Source organism: Sordaria macrospora, chromosome 6, assembly GCF_033870435.1.
Source record: "Sordaria macrospora chromosome 6, complete sequence".
NCBI lineage: Eukaryota > Fungi > Ascomycota > Sordariomycetes > Sordariales > Sordariaceae > Sordaria > Sordaria macrospora.
In genome coordinates, this window is record NC_089376.1 from 1,435,471 (window position 1) to 1,448,905 (window position 13,435).

Sequence of the window (13,435 nt, forward strand, 5' to 3'; positions counted from 1 at the left end):
GACGTCAAGGGCGCCAAAGTTGGAGATCAAGTGCCGACCGGCGATAAGCACGGCGTAACTGCCAATCAAGTCCCAACTCGACGCCAAGTTTTCCTTCGATGCTGCCTCATAACGTCACCAAGCAAGTCTCAACTGAAGATGGTCATCACTAGACTGACCACTGAGCCAAATTGAGCACCACCACTTGAGCCTAAAACCAGCCACCAAACTGGCTGAGACCAGGTGGGATTACTTGCATTTTATGGCCGGCGATCCAAGTGGTGATGTTATCATGACGCTCCACGCCGTTCCTGACGAAGAACCAGGCACACTTCCCCTGCCGTGCCTGCTTCTGATGACCCTCCTCTTTGCTTCTATAATTTGACTCAGATTCGCCTCTTGAGATTGTTGAATCTTCATCGCCTCTTCATCACTTGCTTTCCATCCACACACCCGGATCATCCGTGGGAAAAGGGCTTTTCAAGCACACATCGACCACTTACAGCCCTATCAGGGGACCGTGATCGACACCACTTGGTGTTTGCGCCCATACAACCCCATTGCCACTCGACAAGAGACTCAATCCGCCAAATCTCAATCTCTCCAATCACCGGAATAGCTCCCACGCGCACAAGCATTCCCACACAGTCAGAAACGCACCTTCAAAATGGCCCCAACAAAAACATTAGCCTCATTGGCCAGCTTGGTCATCCGCCAGGACCAGCCCACCGTCACCGTAGTACAACCAGTCGACAACGACGACGGCAACAACAACGGTGGTGGAAATGACAATCTCAGCACCGGTGCCATCGTCGGTATCGTGATCGGAGTCATCGTCGGTCTCCTCCTGCTCTGGTGGATCTTCAAGTCCCTGTCTCGCGACAAGAACTCAAGGATGGCTCCCGCTCCGGACCGCCAAGCCTACGACCCCGACATGCCACCCGCTGCCATGTACCGGTCCCGATCTTCCAGGTCCCGCTCGGCGCACCGCTCGCGCTCGCGCGGCCACCATCACCACCACCACAGACACTCATCGAGGTCTAGGTCGAGACCGGTGATTTATGATGATAAGATGTACGTGGCCACGCCTGTACAGCCGGCAGCTGTGTACACGAGCCGGTCGAGGTCGAGGTCGAGATACTAGGTTTCTTAAACCGAAGTCGTTGATCAGATGAGAAGTTTATGATGGATGAAAGGATGAAAGATGATGAGGTCAAAAACCCGGGAGCACATATGGAATGACTCTGCCTCCCTGTCGAAGAAATGATATGATGGGAAGACGACACTGATGAAGTTATGAATAACGTGATGAACCACACTGGCATACCACGGCGACGGAGAGTGGTACAGCCACGCAACGAGACGGATAATGATAATGCGATGATGGATCATGATGGACTGTATAAATATTCTTAGTACTACTATTTCCCTAATGTATTTTAGAAACAATGATACCAAGAGCGACTTACTCATACTCATACTCGTTGCCCCTTCATTTTTTTTGTTCGTGTGAAGCTCGGTGAGATTGGTTGTTGTTGGTTAGGGCGGAGGCGCACTAACAATAAGTGCAGTGGATGAGGGCCACCACGGTTAAGAGGTGAGTGCCTCGAGTGCATCTGGCTCTCTTTAGTCTTCAATTCAGGTTTTCTCCGTAGATGAAGTCCGTCTCTCAAGTCATTGTCTCTACGCAACGGGGTTTGATGATCGCAAGTGCCGGCTGTGCGCGAGGATTGCTGAAGGACGGGAGATGTGATCACTGCTATGTCTGCTGTCGTCACCGGCCCCGGCCTGCCTTTTGGACCGCGGCGGGGGCAGCGCAACAGAGGCCCAAGCCCTTGCCTGCCGAGGGCGCCGCGTAACCATGTACAGTACGTACCTAGATACTTACTCCACAAATCTTCAAACCTCTGAACAATCACCGTCCGTTTCTCCTTGTGCTTGGCGCCCGGCCCGCAACAGCGCCAGCGAGCAGCAACAGGGAGCGTGCAGTGCCCGGCATCGTCCAGTCCAACTTCCTCTGTTCAACTTCCCTCCGTTCCAGCCTTCCAAGCCGGTGGGACACTCAACTCACACCCGCGAATTTGATGGGAAGGAAACTGGAGGGGAAGCTTACGAGGTTGCTGGATTCTCTACCATGATCGCCGATGTTTTGACGTCGTGTTCAAATCCGGACAGGCTAGCCACAACGGGAGCAACCGCGCTTATCATGGCCCGGCGCGCTTACTCGCAGACGACTTCATGGCGAAGGACACTCGGCGCTTACGGACCGTTCCCGGACCATCAATATGGGTCTCCAGTTGGCACATCCTTCGATTGACGCGGCTCAGATTACTGACTTTTTGTACAGTGTAGCTATGCTCTTTCGAACTCGGACACCTTCCCGAGCGCTAACTGTTGGTATCAGATCAAGCTGGCATCAACAAACCCCCTGTTGTTCTGGAAATCTCGAGCACATATAACCAGCTAGAGCCTCACATGGCTACTTTATAGATCCAATGCAGATTCTAAATCCCCAAGAGCAATCCCACTCACCATAACCTCCAAAATGTGTACTTTCTGTTACACCCCTTACATTGGGTGCCCCAAAGGACGACGACACTACTACCTCCAATGGTTGAAATGCAAGACAGCCATCAAGAAAGGCCACAGCTATTGTCCCATCGGCAAATCTACCGAGGTTAGAGAACTTCAAAAGCTTTCTGGAAACATTCTCGCTTGCCCGTTCCATACGCATATCGCCATCCAGCAGATTGAGTTTGAGTTTCGTCAACGAGACGAAATCCCAAGTCCGATAGAGCCGTCGGAGCCTTCATCTCCCACCACATCCAACACAACATGTGTAGCTTCTGACGACGAATCCGAGGTTGAGGTTCACCAAGCAAGTCAGAAGTCGGTGTACAGGCCTTCCAGCACCGCAGTGTACCTCGATCTAAGGTTTCCCAACTCGGCTCCTATTCAAAGGCACAAGTCAGCATCACCTTTGAAGACAGAGGTCACAAGGACACAACGAAGTACAGACGGGGGTTTAGACGTCCGCAATGAACCCAGCGAAGCCCTTGATTGCCATCAAACTCCTCCCAGCAATGGCAAGAGACGTCCGGTAATCAGCCCAGGACTCCCAGCTAGCCCGGCTGCCTACCGTCACTGTCGAAGTCGGAGCCAGCCCTCGTTACAGCCACACGCCAAACCCACCCTCAAAGCTCTCAAAACGGAGCGAGATTCGAGACGAAAAGAATCGGTGAACATCAACAAGCTCTCGATACCAGCCAACTACCTTTCTGCACCCAGTCCTCCACCACCAGAAATCATCACGACCTTACCCACTCCAGTTGACCAGGCCAAGCCACCCAATCCCGACCTCTTGGCTCGCCGTCTGGGGCCCTCGACCGCACTTACCATAACGATTACTAAAGCCCCCAAGATTGCCCTCCAGAAGATCACATCCTCCAAGTCCGAGCCGGACCTCAAGTCGAAATCCAACGGTCCCGAATCAAGTCAATTCGCCACAAGTGCCTCTTCCCACCACACATTCGATTCCTTCCTCACCCCCTCAGGTACTCTCCAGTCCGACTCTTACTCTGCGCCCACCACCGACATCATCGGCGGCAGCAGTGCAAGCAGTCTCCTCGCCCGTCTAAAAGACGGCACCTCTACAACTCTTCACCATCACTCCCTGAGTCGCACACTCAGCGCCAGCACCAGCACTGGCACCAACCGCCGCCGCCGTCAAGCACCAGCCACAACAGACCCCAAGAACATTGCGCCATGGGACCGGGTGCATTTGCCCGTCTCCATTTCCAACCCTGTTAACCTTGAAGTTGGAGATGGCAGGATAGTAAGAGGACGGAGACAAGAAGAAGAAAGGCCAAGAACGGCACCATTGCCATTGCCAGCTGCTGAGATGGAAGAAGTCAAGATGATGACGTCGAGATTGGAAGCAGTCGGGGTTGGTGTTGGTCTTGGGATTGGATTGGCGGTTACGTGTACATCTGGTTCTGATGAGGTGCTAAATTCTGTGACGGGACACAAAAGGAGTTGTTCGGCTACTTCACGGAGAGGGCGCATGGGAATGGGTTTTGGGTTAGGGTTGGGGAAGAAGAGGGGCGAAGGTTGTTGATCGGATGGCTGTGCATTGCAATTTTTGGGGGGTTCTTTGAGGCTGGACTGATTCATCATCAATGGTGAACCAGGCTGGGGTTATATTGGATTGAAGGTCTTCGCCTGTGTACAAAATCCGTGGTTAATGCATGGCCAGCTCACGTGTTTGCAAATAGTCGTTGTGCCTCGCTGCGAGCCCGACACGTGTCTTACTATTTTGTAAAGCCTCACTGCCTACTAAAAGCGTGTAGCACTGCCCTGTTAAACAGGTGAGCAAGGGATTTCTCTCAAGTACGAGCTGAAAGAAGTATATAATGAGCATTGATCGGTGCGGTGTTTCTTGCTTTCCTTTTCTCCTTTACCTGGTCACCGCCCTCCCTCTTCTTCTTGTTCATCAAAGGGCCAAGTCAACACCTTCTTTTGGAGTTCTTTTGGCCACTTGTCCTTCAATCCTCAGTCTGGCGAGATGTAACCAATCTCTACCGTGCCTCCTTGGTGCATTTCATCCACACTCGTTCTCAGCACTACCAGAAAGCAGCACAGCCCTGCATGAACTGCAGTTTCCTAGCTCGCCAGGCTCTCTCTCTCTGTCCAGCATAAAACATCAAAATCCAGATGCACACCCAATTGTTAAACAACCAGCCAGCCGGGTATTTAAAATGGACAACTCTACTTACCTACCACCTTGAACCACAGAACACCCAGAAAGACAGCAACTCCACTCAATCCAACACCATATACATTTTCACTCCACCCTCGGTAAACCGCAATCACCACCATCAGACCCACCATATCCATTCACTCCGGTATACCTGAAGGAACCAACCGCCTTCCCTCATCGGAACACGGGTTCATCAAATGTCAGCGACAACACACAGCCATGTACAGAGCTCTAGACAGCCCCGTCAGGGCTCGGTGGATCTTCTACCTCAGTTCTTTCCTTCGACTCTAGAAACCCATCATACAACAATGGAACATGGAGGAAGAAGGCAAAGCAGACGATATAAAAGACAGTCGGATCCGGCTCGCTTCAATGTCCGTCCCATCGTTCGTGGCAGTATCCCGGGGGGTGTGCAAGAATTGTCTGGTGTGGTCAGTTTGTTGTCGGCAGTGTGAAGGGGTTCACCTAATCACCTTTTTCCTCGAGAAAGTTGACGATTTTTTTTCGTCCATCTGTCAAGGAAGCCGGTGGAGGTGCAGTAGCAAAATGGAAGGTGGCACCATAGGAACACGAAAACAAAATAAGACCACAAAAATAAAACATTCAACACCACGCCACTTTCCAAAACTACCTAGCCATAGGGATCAAATATATTCATTTCATGGAACCTTCTCTTTGGGTACCTTGGTATGTATCCCCCCCCCTCGTTTGACCCTTTAACCTCTCCCCACTTGCCAAAGCAGTGTCCACACAATCTGGATTGACCTAAACAAACTGGATACAGCTTACTCCCTTTCCTCAGCGTTCTCAACGCTTTCACACCCTTGACCATCCCTTCGTTAACTTTCCCACCAATCCCCTAAAAACCCCGCCAACTAATCAAGCTAATCTAAGCCCCATCTCAATACCCAGCATGACCACCCCTCGGATCCAATTTATTCAACAAATCACTCTCATGCGGGCCAGCCGTATTCGGTAGGATTCCCTGACTCACGTTCCCGCTCATGTCGTGATATCCCCTCCCATCTTTATGACCCGAAGCAGACGTCCCATGCGGCTGCGTGCTCGGCAGATGTTGATTATTACCATGACCATGACTTCCATGACTTCCCCCTGCTGCACCAAACCCGTGTCCAGTTCCCGCGGCGGTGACGGTGGAAGCGTTGGTGGCCACGTCTACGCCGTGATGAAACCCGTGACGGGCTCTGTGGTCATCGTGAGGATGAGGCAGTGGAACGTTGCTGTTTGGGTTATTCATCCGGTTGTTGTGGTTGGGATCGACGTGCGGGTCGAGAGTGTTGGCTAGGCGGGACGACTGGCTTGGGCCGTAGGTATCCTCGGGTAGGATATGGTGTTGACGGTTGCCGTAAGCGTGGTGGGATCCGGTTGCGGCTGCGGCAGCAGAAGAAAGAGAAGAAGGACCAGCGGCACCATGCATGCTTTCGCCCAAACTGCCACCATGGTGATAGGAAGCATCCCTGGCGGAGTCAACTCTGGGGTCTAGAGCGTTTGCTACCCTTGAATTGTGAGGACCACCGTGATCATAGGTACCCTCGGCGGCAACCATGGCAGCGACCGGCTGATGGTCCATGGTGCTATCGACTCGGGGATCGAGCTTGTTGAGGATGTCATGCTTGTGAAAGCCAGCTGTGGAGGGCGCTGGGCCGGAGGCGGGATGTTCACCATAGGTTTGGTTAGGGTTCATGTTGGCGCCGGCCGAGTAATCGTTTGTGGCGTCGCTGGCGCGACGAGTTGTCCGCTCGGTTGAGGAGAACATGTTGTGTGATACTAGGTATGAATGATGTGACTATGCTAAGTTGTTTTGGGGGATTGTAGAGCGTATGATTTGAGGAGCCAGAGGAAATGGTGTAAACCTTTGTGTTGATGTTGATGGGATGCGTTGTGATCATATGCTTTTCCAGACACTGATGTTATACCAGTTCACTTCACAAAGCTCGTTGCCAGCCGCTCTTGCATTGCTTCCGAGCAATGGACCAAAGAAGCAGGACCCTATTGAGCCCTCTTGGTCTTTTGTTCATTCTTCCCGTACCCGTGTCATGCTTGGCAGTTGGCAACGTTTAAGAAGTGTGGTTTACTTTTTGCACGAGCTGCGGTGGAACTTGCCGGAGAACTAATTTGGGTTAGCGGGAGCGAATGATCTCATCCCGCTGGGTCACCTGTCTAATATCGCCACATCTAGATTGCGGGAAGAGGTACCGGTAAGGGTATCACAGTAGATTGGAAATGACGACTGAGCACTCGCTCCTTCTTGGCTGAAATGAGTCCCAGGTCCGCACGCACACACTGAGCGGCCTCCTCACACACCTCAATATTTTAGATTGTCGATATCGCATCACATCTGTGAGAAGTCATGAGTGGTAAACAGGTAGACACACATTGATGTTGCTACATACCTAGCTACTGAATGAAACCATACAGCTCGTTCATTCCATCATCGAAGCCTCCAGAAACCTCATAAACAAACAAACGTCAAACCGGCTTGAATTCATAAACTCCTTGGCATCATCAAGGTCCCCATCATAATCGTGTCGTTAATAAGCAGCTGTCCACCTTCCATCCTTTCGTGGACAAATGGGAAGAAAAAAAAAAGCAAAGTCGTCGGTAACCATGGCAAACCTCCCATATCAAACACCGTTTAATACGGCGAGTCGACAATATCTTCCCTCCTCAGCCTCTGAGCAGCCGGCGTCCGAGGACCACCGACTCTGTTACCCGAGCCTCTCCTCATGGCATTGAGGAAATCACCAGCAATGCTCTCTCTTGTCGGCTTCTTGAGACGAGTATGATCAACCATGTTGACCTCGTGGGGAAGTGCAACAATAACATTCTTATCCGTACCGAACTTGAAGTCGTCGGCCTTGACATCGTCCGTATATCGCTTGATGAGATACGGCGCCTTCCTGCCGGTGAGCACCTTCTTAAGGTTCCATTCAATGATATACGGACCAGTGGCGGTGATGATGCTGGTTTCCTGAGTTCCAGCACCAGTGTTGAACTTGGCAGGCGTGAAGTTAACAGGCTTGCCAGTCTCATGGGTGAACTGCGCCACATGCTCGGGAGTCAGAGCAAGACGGCGTGGCTGAGGCTTGGAGTCGGCAGCAAAGGACTTCTCAAACCCAAGCTTGCCATCGTTCTTGCCTCCGTGTTGCAAGGCATCGACCAGCAGGAGGTAGTTGCGGCACGTGGCAAGGACCCAGCGACCGTCGGCAGAAACATCGAGACCGAGAATGGGCTCACCAAGAGCGGGAATGTGTGTCTTGGCGTTGATTCCGAGGCGGTCAAACAAACGAATGTCACCCTTGTTGGATGCCACGGCGATGTAACCCTTCTCGGTAGTCGCGAGGGCAGAGAAGTCGTTCTTGCTCGCGTACTGCTTGAGCTGGCTGTCGACAAGCTTGGTTCCAGAAACACGGGGATCGATACGGTAGAGCGCGTTTCTGCTGATGCCCAAGAAGGTAGGTTCGTGGGTCATCTGGGCGAACTTGTTTTCAGGCGCAAAGGTGACGACGGGAATGTCGTCATGAACCTTCCACTCGTCCACGACCTTGCCGTACTCGAGATCCATGCGATACAGCTTGTTCGGGTCACCATCTTTTTGGAGGACAAGGTTTCGATCCTCATTGTGGAGCATGACCTTGGTAGGCGAGAAGAGTTCACCCTTTGGTGTCTCGACCTTGGAGATGTTGGTGCTGAATTCGAGATGGTTGCTGGGGGTGTGCTTGAAGACACCAATCTTGGAGCCGCGGACAACAAACGACCGATCGTGCTTGTAACCAACAGCAATTGACTTGTTCGTATCGGTGTCCTTGGGCTTGTATTCAACATCATCATCCTCTTCGTCGCTGTCGTAGTGTTCGCTTTGGGGGCCGCCATCCTCCGCATCCTCAAACTCCTCCTCTTCTTCCTCTTCCTCCTCGTGATGCTGATCCTCAAGTACCAAGTCGTTGAACGCATCGAGAACGTAGTTCTGTTCGGTCTCCTTGATCTTGGCCCATTTCATCTCATTCTGCTGTTCCCAGAGAGCTGACGTCAAACCCTCTTGGAATCGATCGAGAGTGGGCTGGTCCTTAAAGCGCAGTAGCCACGAAAACGCTGAGCCATCATCCGTGAACTGGTTGAAGATGAAAGAGAGATATTCGGGGTTGAAGACTGGGTTGATCTCCGAGCTGATAGGAATACCGAGCCACTCGCGTTCGGGAGTCGAGACCTGCAACCAATATTTCCAGTTGCCAATCTCAGAGACTGTTGCTGTGGCCGAATCGGCCTGGAGGACGAATGCGCCCGAGGGGAAGTCGTAGAAGTGTAGCTCACCCTTCTCGGCGGCCATAACCTCACGGGCCTCGGGAGGTACCGTGGCCTTGGGAGGGCTATAGTTTCTCTCCTTCTTCACAGGCGTAGACTTGGCGGGCGTAGAGGACTTGGCGGGTGTGGAAGGGCTTGCGGCGGCCTTCTCCCGCTTGACGCCGGTGTTGGCCGAATGTAGAGGCATGGCGTCGATGGAGTCAATGGACCGCGTAAGGAGGGCAGGGCTATGAATGGGGCTAGCCTGGGGAATCGGTGGCTCGTCAAAGAAGTCAAACTGCTGGAGGTCCTCTTCCGTGGCCAAGGTATTGGGCTTGCGATATTTGCGCTCGTACTGGCACTGTTTGGCAGCGAGCTCAAACTGATTGACTAGCGAGGACGAGATGGTGGTGTCGCAAACAAACTCGTAAACGTCTCCCACGTCTCCGCTCAGGTCGCGCCAGGCCAGGACGTGATCACCACCTTCTCTCTGTTCGACGCGCAAGTGGAGGGCCTCGTCGAGTAGGAATGTCTTTTCGTCGCGCTCGGCAGCGAGGATGTCGGCGTCGATGTCGGCGTCCTCACCTTCCTCCTCGGCGAGCAACTCGGCTTCGCCCTCTTCGTATACTCGCTGAACAACGAGCTGGTACTGGTAGTCTTGTGCTGTGCGACGGATGCGCGCCGAGGCGTCCTTGAAGAGTAGTTCGGAATATCCCTTGGGAGAGAGGGGTCTGACGAGGTAGAGCTGGCCTTGAGGAAGCTCAACTAGCGTTTCCTGGTTGTTGCCGGAACCAAACAAGAGCTTGGCCGCTGTACGGTAGGTTAAGTTAGCTGATACTCGTTTTGTTACTCGGTCAAGATTTTGAAGTCCGCGTGGCTGTTTGATGTGATGTGGTCAACGTTGAGTGGGCGCGATCTGGGTGCTGTGAAGACCATCGATGGCGAGGAAGGTAAGGTAGGCAGTAGATTGGGCGCGTTACTGGGGCAAGCCCAGCCAGCGTTGCTTCCTGGTTCATGATCCACCACTGAACGCCAGCGATCATATGCCAACGGTGGGGGAGGGATTCAGGGTTCGTTTGAGTGGAGGGGAGTTCATCATGACTTACCTCCTCTGAGGACAAACATTGCTGTCGCCGGTCAATATGATACTTGATTAATCGTATTGGACGTGATATGAGCTGTCTCAGCTTAGCAACCGGCGTGGACGGTGCGTTATCGCTGGCTGTGAATTAAGTTGTGAATTGAAGGGAAGGAGGGGGATGTTGAAAGGTAAAAGTAAATACCATAGACCCCAAGAGACAGAGGAGGATAGCGCTCTGATCAGTGGGGACTTTGCATGTTCTGGCCTTCCTTGCCTTCTGGAACGACCCTTCAGGTGCAGAGCTTCGAATCCGGGGGAGATGGTACCACACGGAACGTGCAAAAGCTGCGTCATAACAGGGCGGATGTGGCGGTGCATATCCATTTAAGCCAATCAATATCATAATCTTTGATCGAAACGCCACAGATGGTCAAAGCCAATTTGAGTCACATGCGTGCCGCCGCTCATCTTGTCTCACCTTCGTCAACATAGGGAGCTGTTTGAGTGTTAACGCCCCAACATTCTACAGTGGTAAACTAAGCATGAATTGTTAAAGATGGTCACTTGGCACCATCCACCATGAACGGTCCTTGTGCCGTCTCGTTGATGCCAGGAGATTCCAATGAGCACAAGGCAGAGACATTCAGGCCAATGAATACACCTCAGAAATCGTATGTCATTTCATCTACCATATTATATCAGGGACAAGCGCTCGGAAATCAAGGAACATTCGAAAACACCTGCAACGCGAGAGGCGCCTGGTCCCCTGTGTGAACGCCGAATCTGTGGTTTTCTCTTCATGGGCAACGGCCGTGTGCGTTAAAGGTCCACCAGCGGCATCTGGGGCAACTCAGTCGGCCGTGTCTTGGGAACCTCACCCCCCTTCCGCACTCCGGCCCTACCAGCGCCTCTTCCTGCCCTGTCACATGTCATCTTGAGCTGTTGGCCTGGTGCCAGGCTACCATCACGACTCTGGACACCTCCGCTCTCCACTCCCCTCATGTCGTCCACGATAAGTCTCGCCACGTTTTTGCCCATCAGGGCGTTGGTCTCCATGGTCGAGATGAAGCTCTCCATACCAGAGGTATAGTAGAAGCCGGGCCCGACGATGGGGTCCTGGAATTGTGTGCGAGGCTTGGCCTTGGGATACGAGAAGAACTCATGGGGATAATACCAAGTGATGGGGCTGACCCCTTCAGCCTCTGGGTCCTGGCCTGGCTCGGCGACAAACGTCTCTGGGACCTTGACACCAAAGAAACGGCTGAGAAACTCGGGAGTGATCTTCTCGGGAGAAAAGATCTTGTAGGCGTACTCCTCCTTTTGGGTCTTGGGGTTCATCAACCTACGCAGCTTGCTGATGCTGAAGAAGCCAGCGCTTCCCGCGCCTTCCACTCCCGAGGTTGCGTTATCGTTCTTGCCGAGCGTCGTGAGCACCGCTCCGGGAATAGCTCTCGGATTCTCAAATCCAAAGAATTCGGAGCTGGGACTGAAGGGCGAGGTGAAGATGGTGACATGAAGATGCACATAGTTGATATTCTCAATGGGAGTATCCAGCACCTCCTCCGGAATTGAGATATTACTGAATTGGTACGGATTGGCGAGGATGACATTGTCAAACTCTACCGGATAGGCTGTCTTTGCCGTAGATGATGAACAGACAGTTTTGAGACTGTACCTGGCGGGACTGGTCGTTTCGGTTCCGGATTTCGCGAAAGCGATAGATGATACCGAGGTCTTGCGTAAGATGGAAGCCCCGGAACTCTCAACCATCTTTTGGAAGATTTGCCAGTTGCCACCCTGAACAGCTAGCGCATTATCGGACGCCAGAGAAACCATGGTGTCGAGTCCATGGATGCGGCCGAGGTTAGAGGCGTAGTTAACCCGGGTTGTGGCTTGAACGATGTCGTGGGCATAAGTGCCATAGGCAACATCAATCTGAAATGGTCAGTCGTACAGTCCAACAGCTGAACAAGATTCGTCCTACAACTTACCCCATTCGCCTTCAAGAACTCCTCACCAGTGGCGCCCGTAGCAGGGGTCAGCTCAAGATCGTATGCGCGCTGTGTCAGAGACTTGAATGGAAAGTACGGTTCTTCGTACAAGTGCAAGAATCTTTCAACAGTCTTTGCAACGAGGCCCTGGGTCTTCTTAGGGGCGGAAAAGCCATATTTCCAGATGACGCGGGCCATATTCACGAGCCAGTTGCGGCTCATGTCAATCTCAAAGACAAATTTCTCGCCGTCCCAGAATCCCAAGTTGTCGTCGACGAACCCTACATCGGGATCCTTTGTTTGGAGGCCAAATTCCTCCACCGATTTGTTGAGGATAAAGTTCTTTTCGATGAAGATGCTGGCTCCCAGTTCAAGTCGCTGTGAGGGGTCATCGTAGGGGTTGATGGTCAGAGTCCGTCCACCAATACGATCTGTCTTTTCAAAGATGGTGATGTTGACTGGGACATTGAATTCTTCCGCATACTTGCGCAAGTGGTAAGCGGCGGAAGATCCGGCTGCTCCAGCTCCTGTGTGGTGTGTTAGCTTCTTGTGGGTGTTGACCATGTGTACGAAGAGGGTCAGGAAAATAAAAATAAACAAGATTCATGTCAATCACCATGACATTGGAAACTCACCGATGATGGCGACCTGTCGCACCGGTGTCTCTCTAGATCCGAGGTTGTCTTCCTCGGTATCAACGGGGATTCTGCGGGCAAGGACTGGCGATGTAAACAGAAGCAGCGCCGTAGCGGCGAACTGCAAATCGCATGGCAGCCTCATGCTGTGTTTGGGAAGGTAGAGGTATCGGACGAGTCGGTCGGAGGAAAGAAGCAAGAGTAAAGAAGCAAAAGTATTTGATGAACTTGAGGGTTTAGGCAACAGGTAAAGGCAAGAATTGATGGTCTATTTATTCAGTTATTTAAAATGAGGTTCTGACCAGTCGATCCGGTACATATGCGAAAGACGCGGTGTAACACAAACACAAGCTGCAGCTGTTACAGTTTAAGTCTGAATACCGCAGAAATTCAACTGGTATCAAAAAGGGTCCAGAGAAGCAAGCTTCGTAGGTTGGGTAGTGAGCCGTTGCCGTCTGTCGGGAAAGCGACATGAAACGAGCTTCAAAGTGATATTTGAGTACATTTGAGGTCACATACATCTGGGTATCAGAACTGTACCCGTGCCACGCAACCCACTTCCCTAAGGGTTGCGTGGCACGGGTATACCTCTAACGCCTCAACTTGAGACGTCAGGGTAGGCCACCTGATGGAGGAAACAGCTCTCAGTTTCTGTACGGGAGGGTAGGGCGGTGGTCCTAGCTTCTTG

At 52.3% G+C, this 13,435-nt stretch overlaps 5 protein-coding genes across 5 annotated transcripts; 2 read left to right on the forward strand and 3 right to left on the reverse strand.

Annotated features, from left to right (window-relative positions):
* Positions 1-396: 396 nt before the first annotated feature.
* On the forward strand, positions 397-1,452 carry SMAC4_06046 (uncharacterized protein). The gene has a single exon (XM_003349303.2). It carries the CDS (start codon positions 647-649, stop codon positions 1,121-1,123), a length of 477 nt encoding a protein of 158 aa, XP_003349351.1. The 5' UTR covers positions 397-646; the 3' UTR covers positions 1,124-1,452.
* A 1,072-nt stretch (positions 1,453-2,524) lies between these two features.
* SMAC4_06047 (uncharacterized protein) lies at positions 2,525-3,879 on the forward strand (the record flags this gene model as incomplete). Its single annotated transcript, XM_003349304.1, has 2 exons — positions 2,525-3,814; positions 3,844-3,879. 2 exons carry the CDS (start codon positions 2,525-2,527, stop codon positions 3,877-3,879), a joined length of 1,326 nt encoding a protein of 441 aa, XP_003349352.1.
* Positions 3,880-5,339: 1,460 nt separating this feature from the next.
* SMAC4_06048 (uncharacterized protein) lies at positions 5,340-6,762 on the reverse strand. The gene has a single exon (XM_003349305.2). The coding sequence runs from the start codon at positions 6,513-6,515 to the stop codon at positions 5,640-5,642; it is 876 nt and encodes a 291-aa protein (XP_003349353.1). The 5' UTR covers positions 6,516-6,762; the 3' UTR covers positions 5,340-5,639.
* A 355-nt stretch (positions 6,763-7,117) lies between these two features.
* SMAC4_06049 (uncharacterized protein) lies at positions 7,118-10,494 on the reverse strand. The gene is made up of 2 exons (XM_003349306.2): positions 10,147-10,494; positions 7,118-9,850 (listed from the first exon to the last, which is right to left on the reverse strand). The coding sequence occupies exons 1-2, from the start codon at positions 10,163-10,165 to the stop codon at positions 7,395-7,397; spliced, it is 2,475 nt and encodes an 824-aa protein (XP_003349354.1). The 5' UTR covers positions 10,166-10,494; the 3' UTR covers positions 7,118-7,394.
* Positions 10,495-10,779: 285 nt separating this feature from the next.
* Positions 10,780-13,232, reverse strand: SMAC4_06050 (uncharacterized protein). Its single transcript, XM_003349307.2, has 3 exons — positions 12,748-13,232; positions 12,113-12,639; positions 10,780-12,056 (listed from the first exon to the last, which is right to left on the reverse strand). The coding sequence occupies exons 1-3, from the start codon at positions 12,890-12,892 to the stop codon at positions 10,941-10,943; spliced, it is 1,788 nt and encodes a 595-aa protein (XP_003349355.1). The 5' UTR covers positions 12,893-13,232; the 3' UTR covers positions 10,780-10,940.
* Positions 13,233-13,435: the final 203 nt, after the last annotated feature.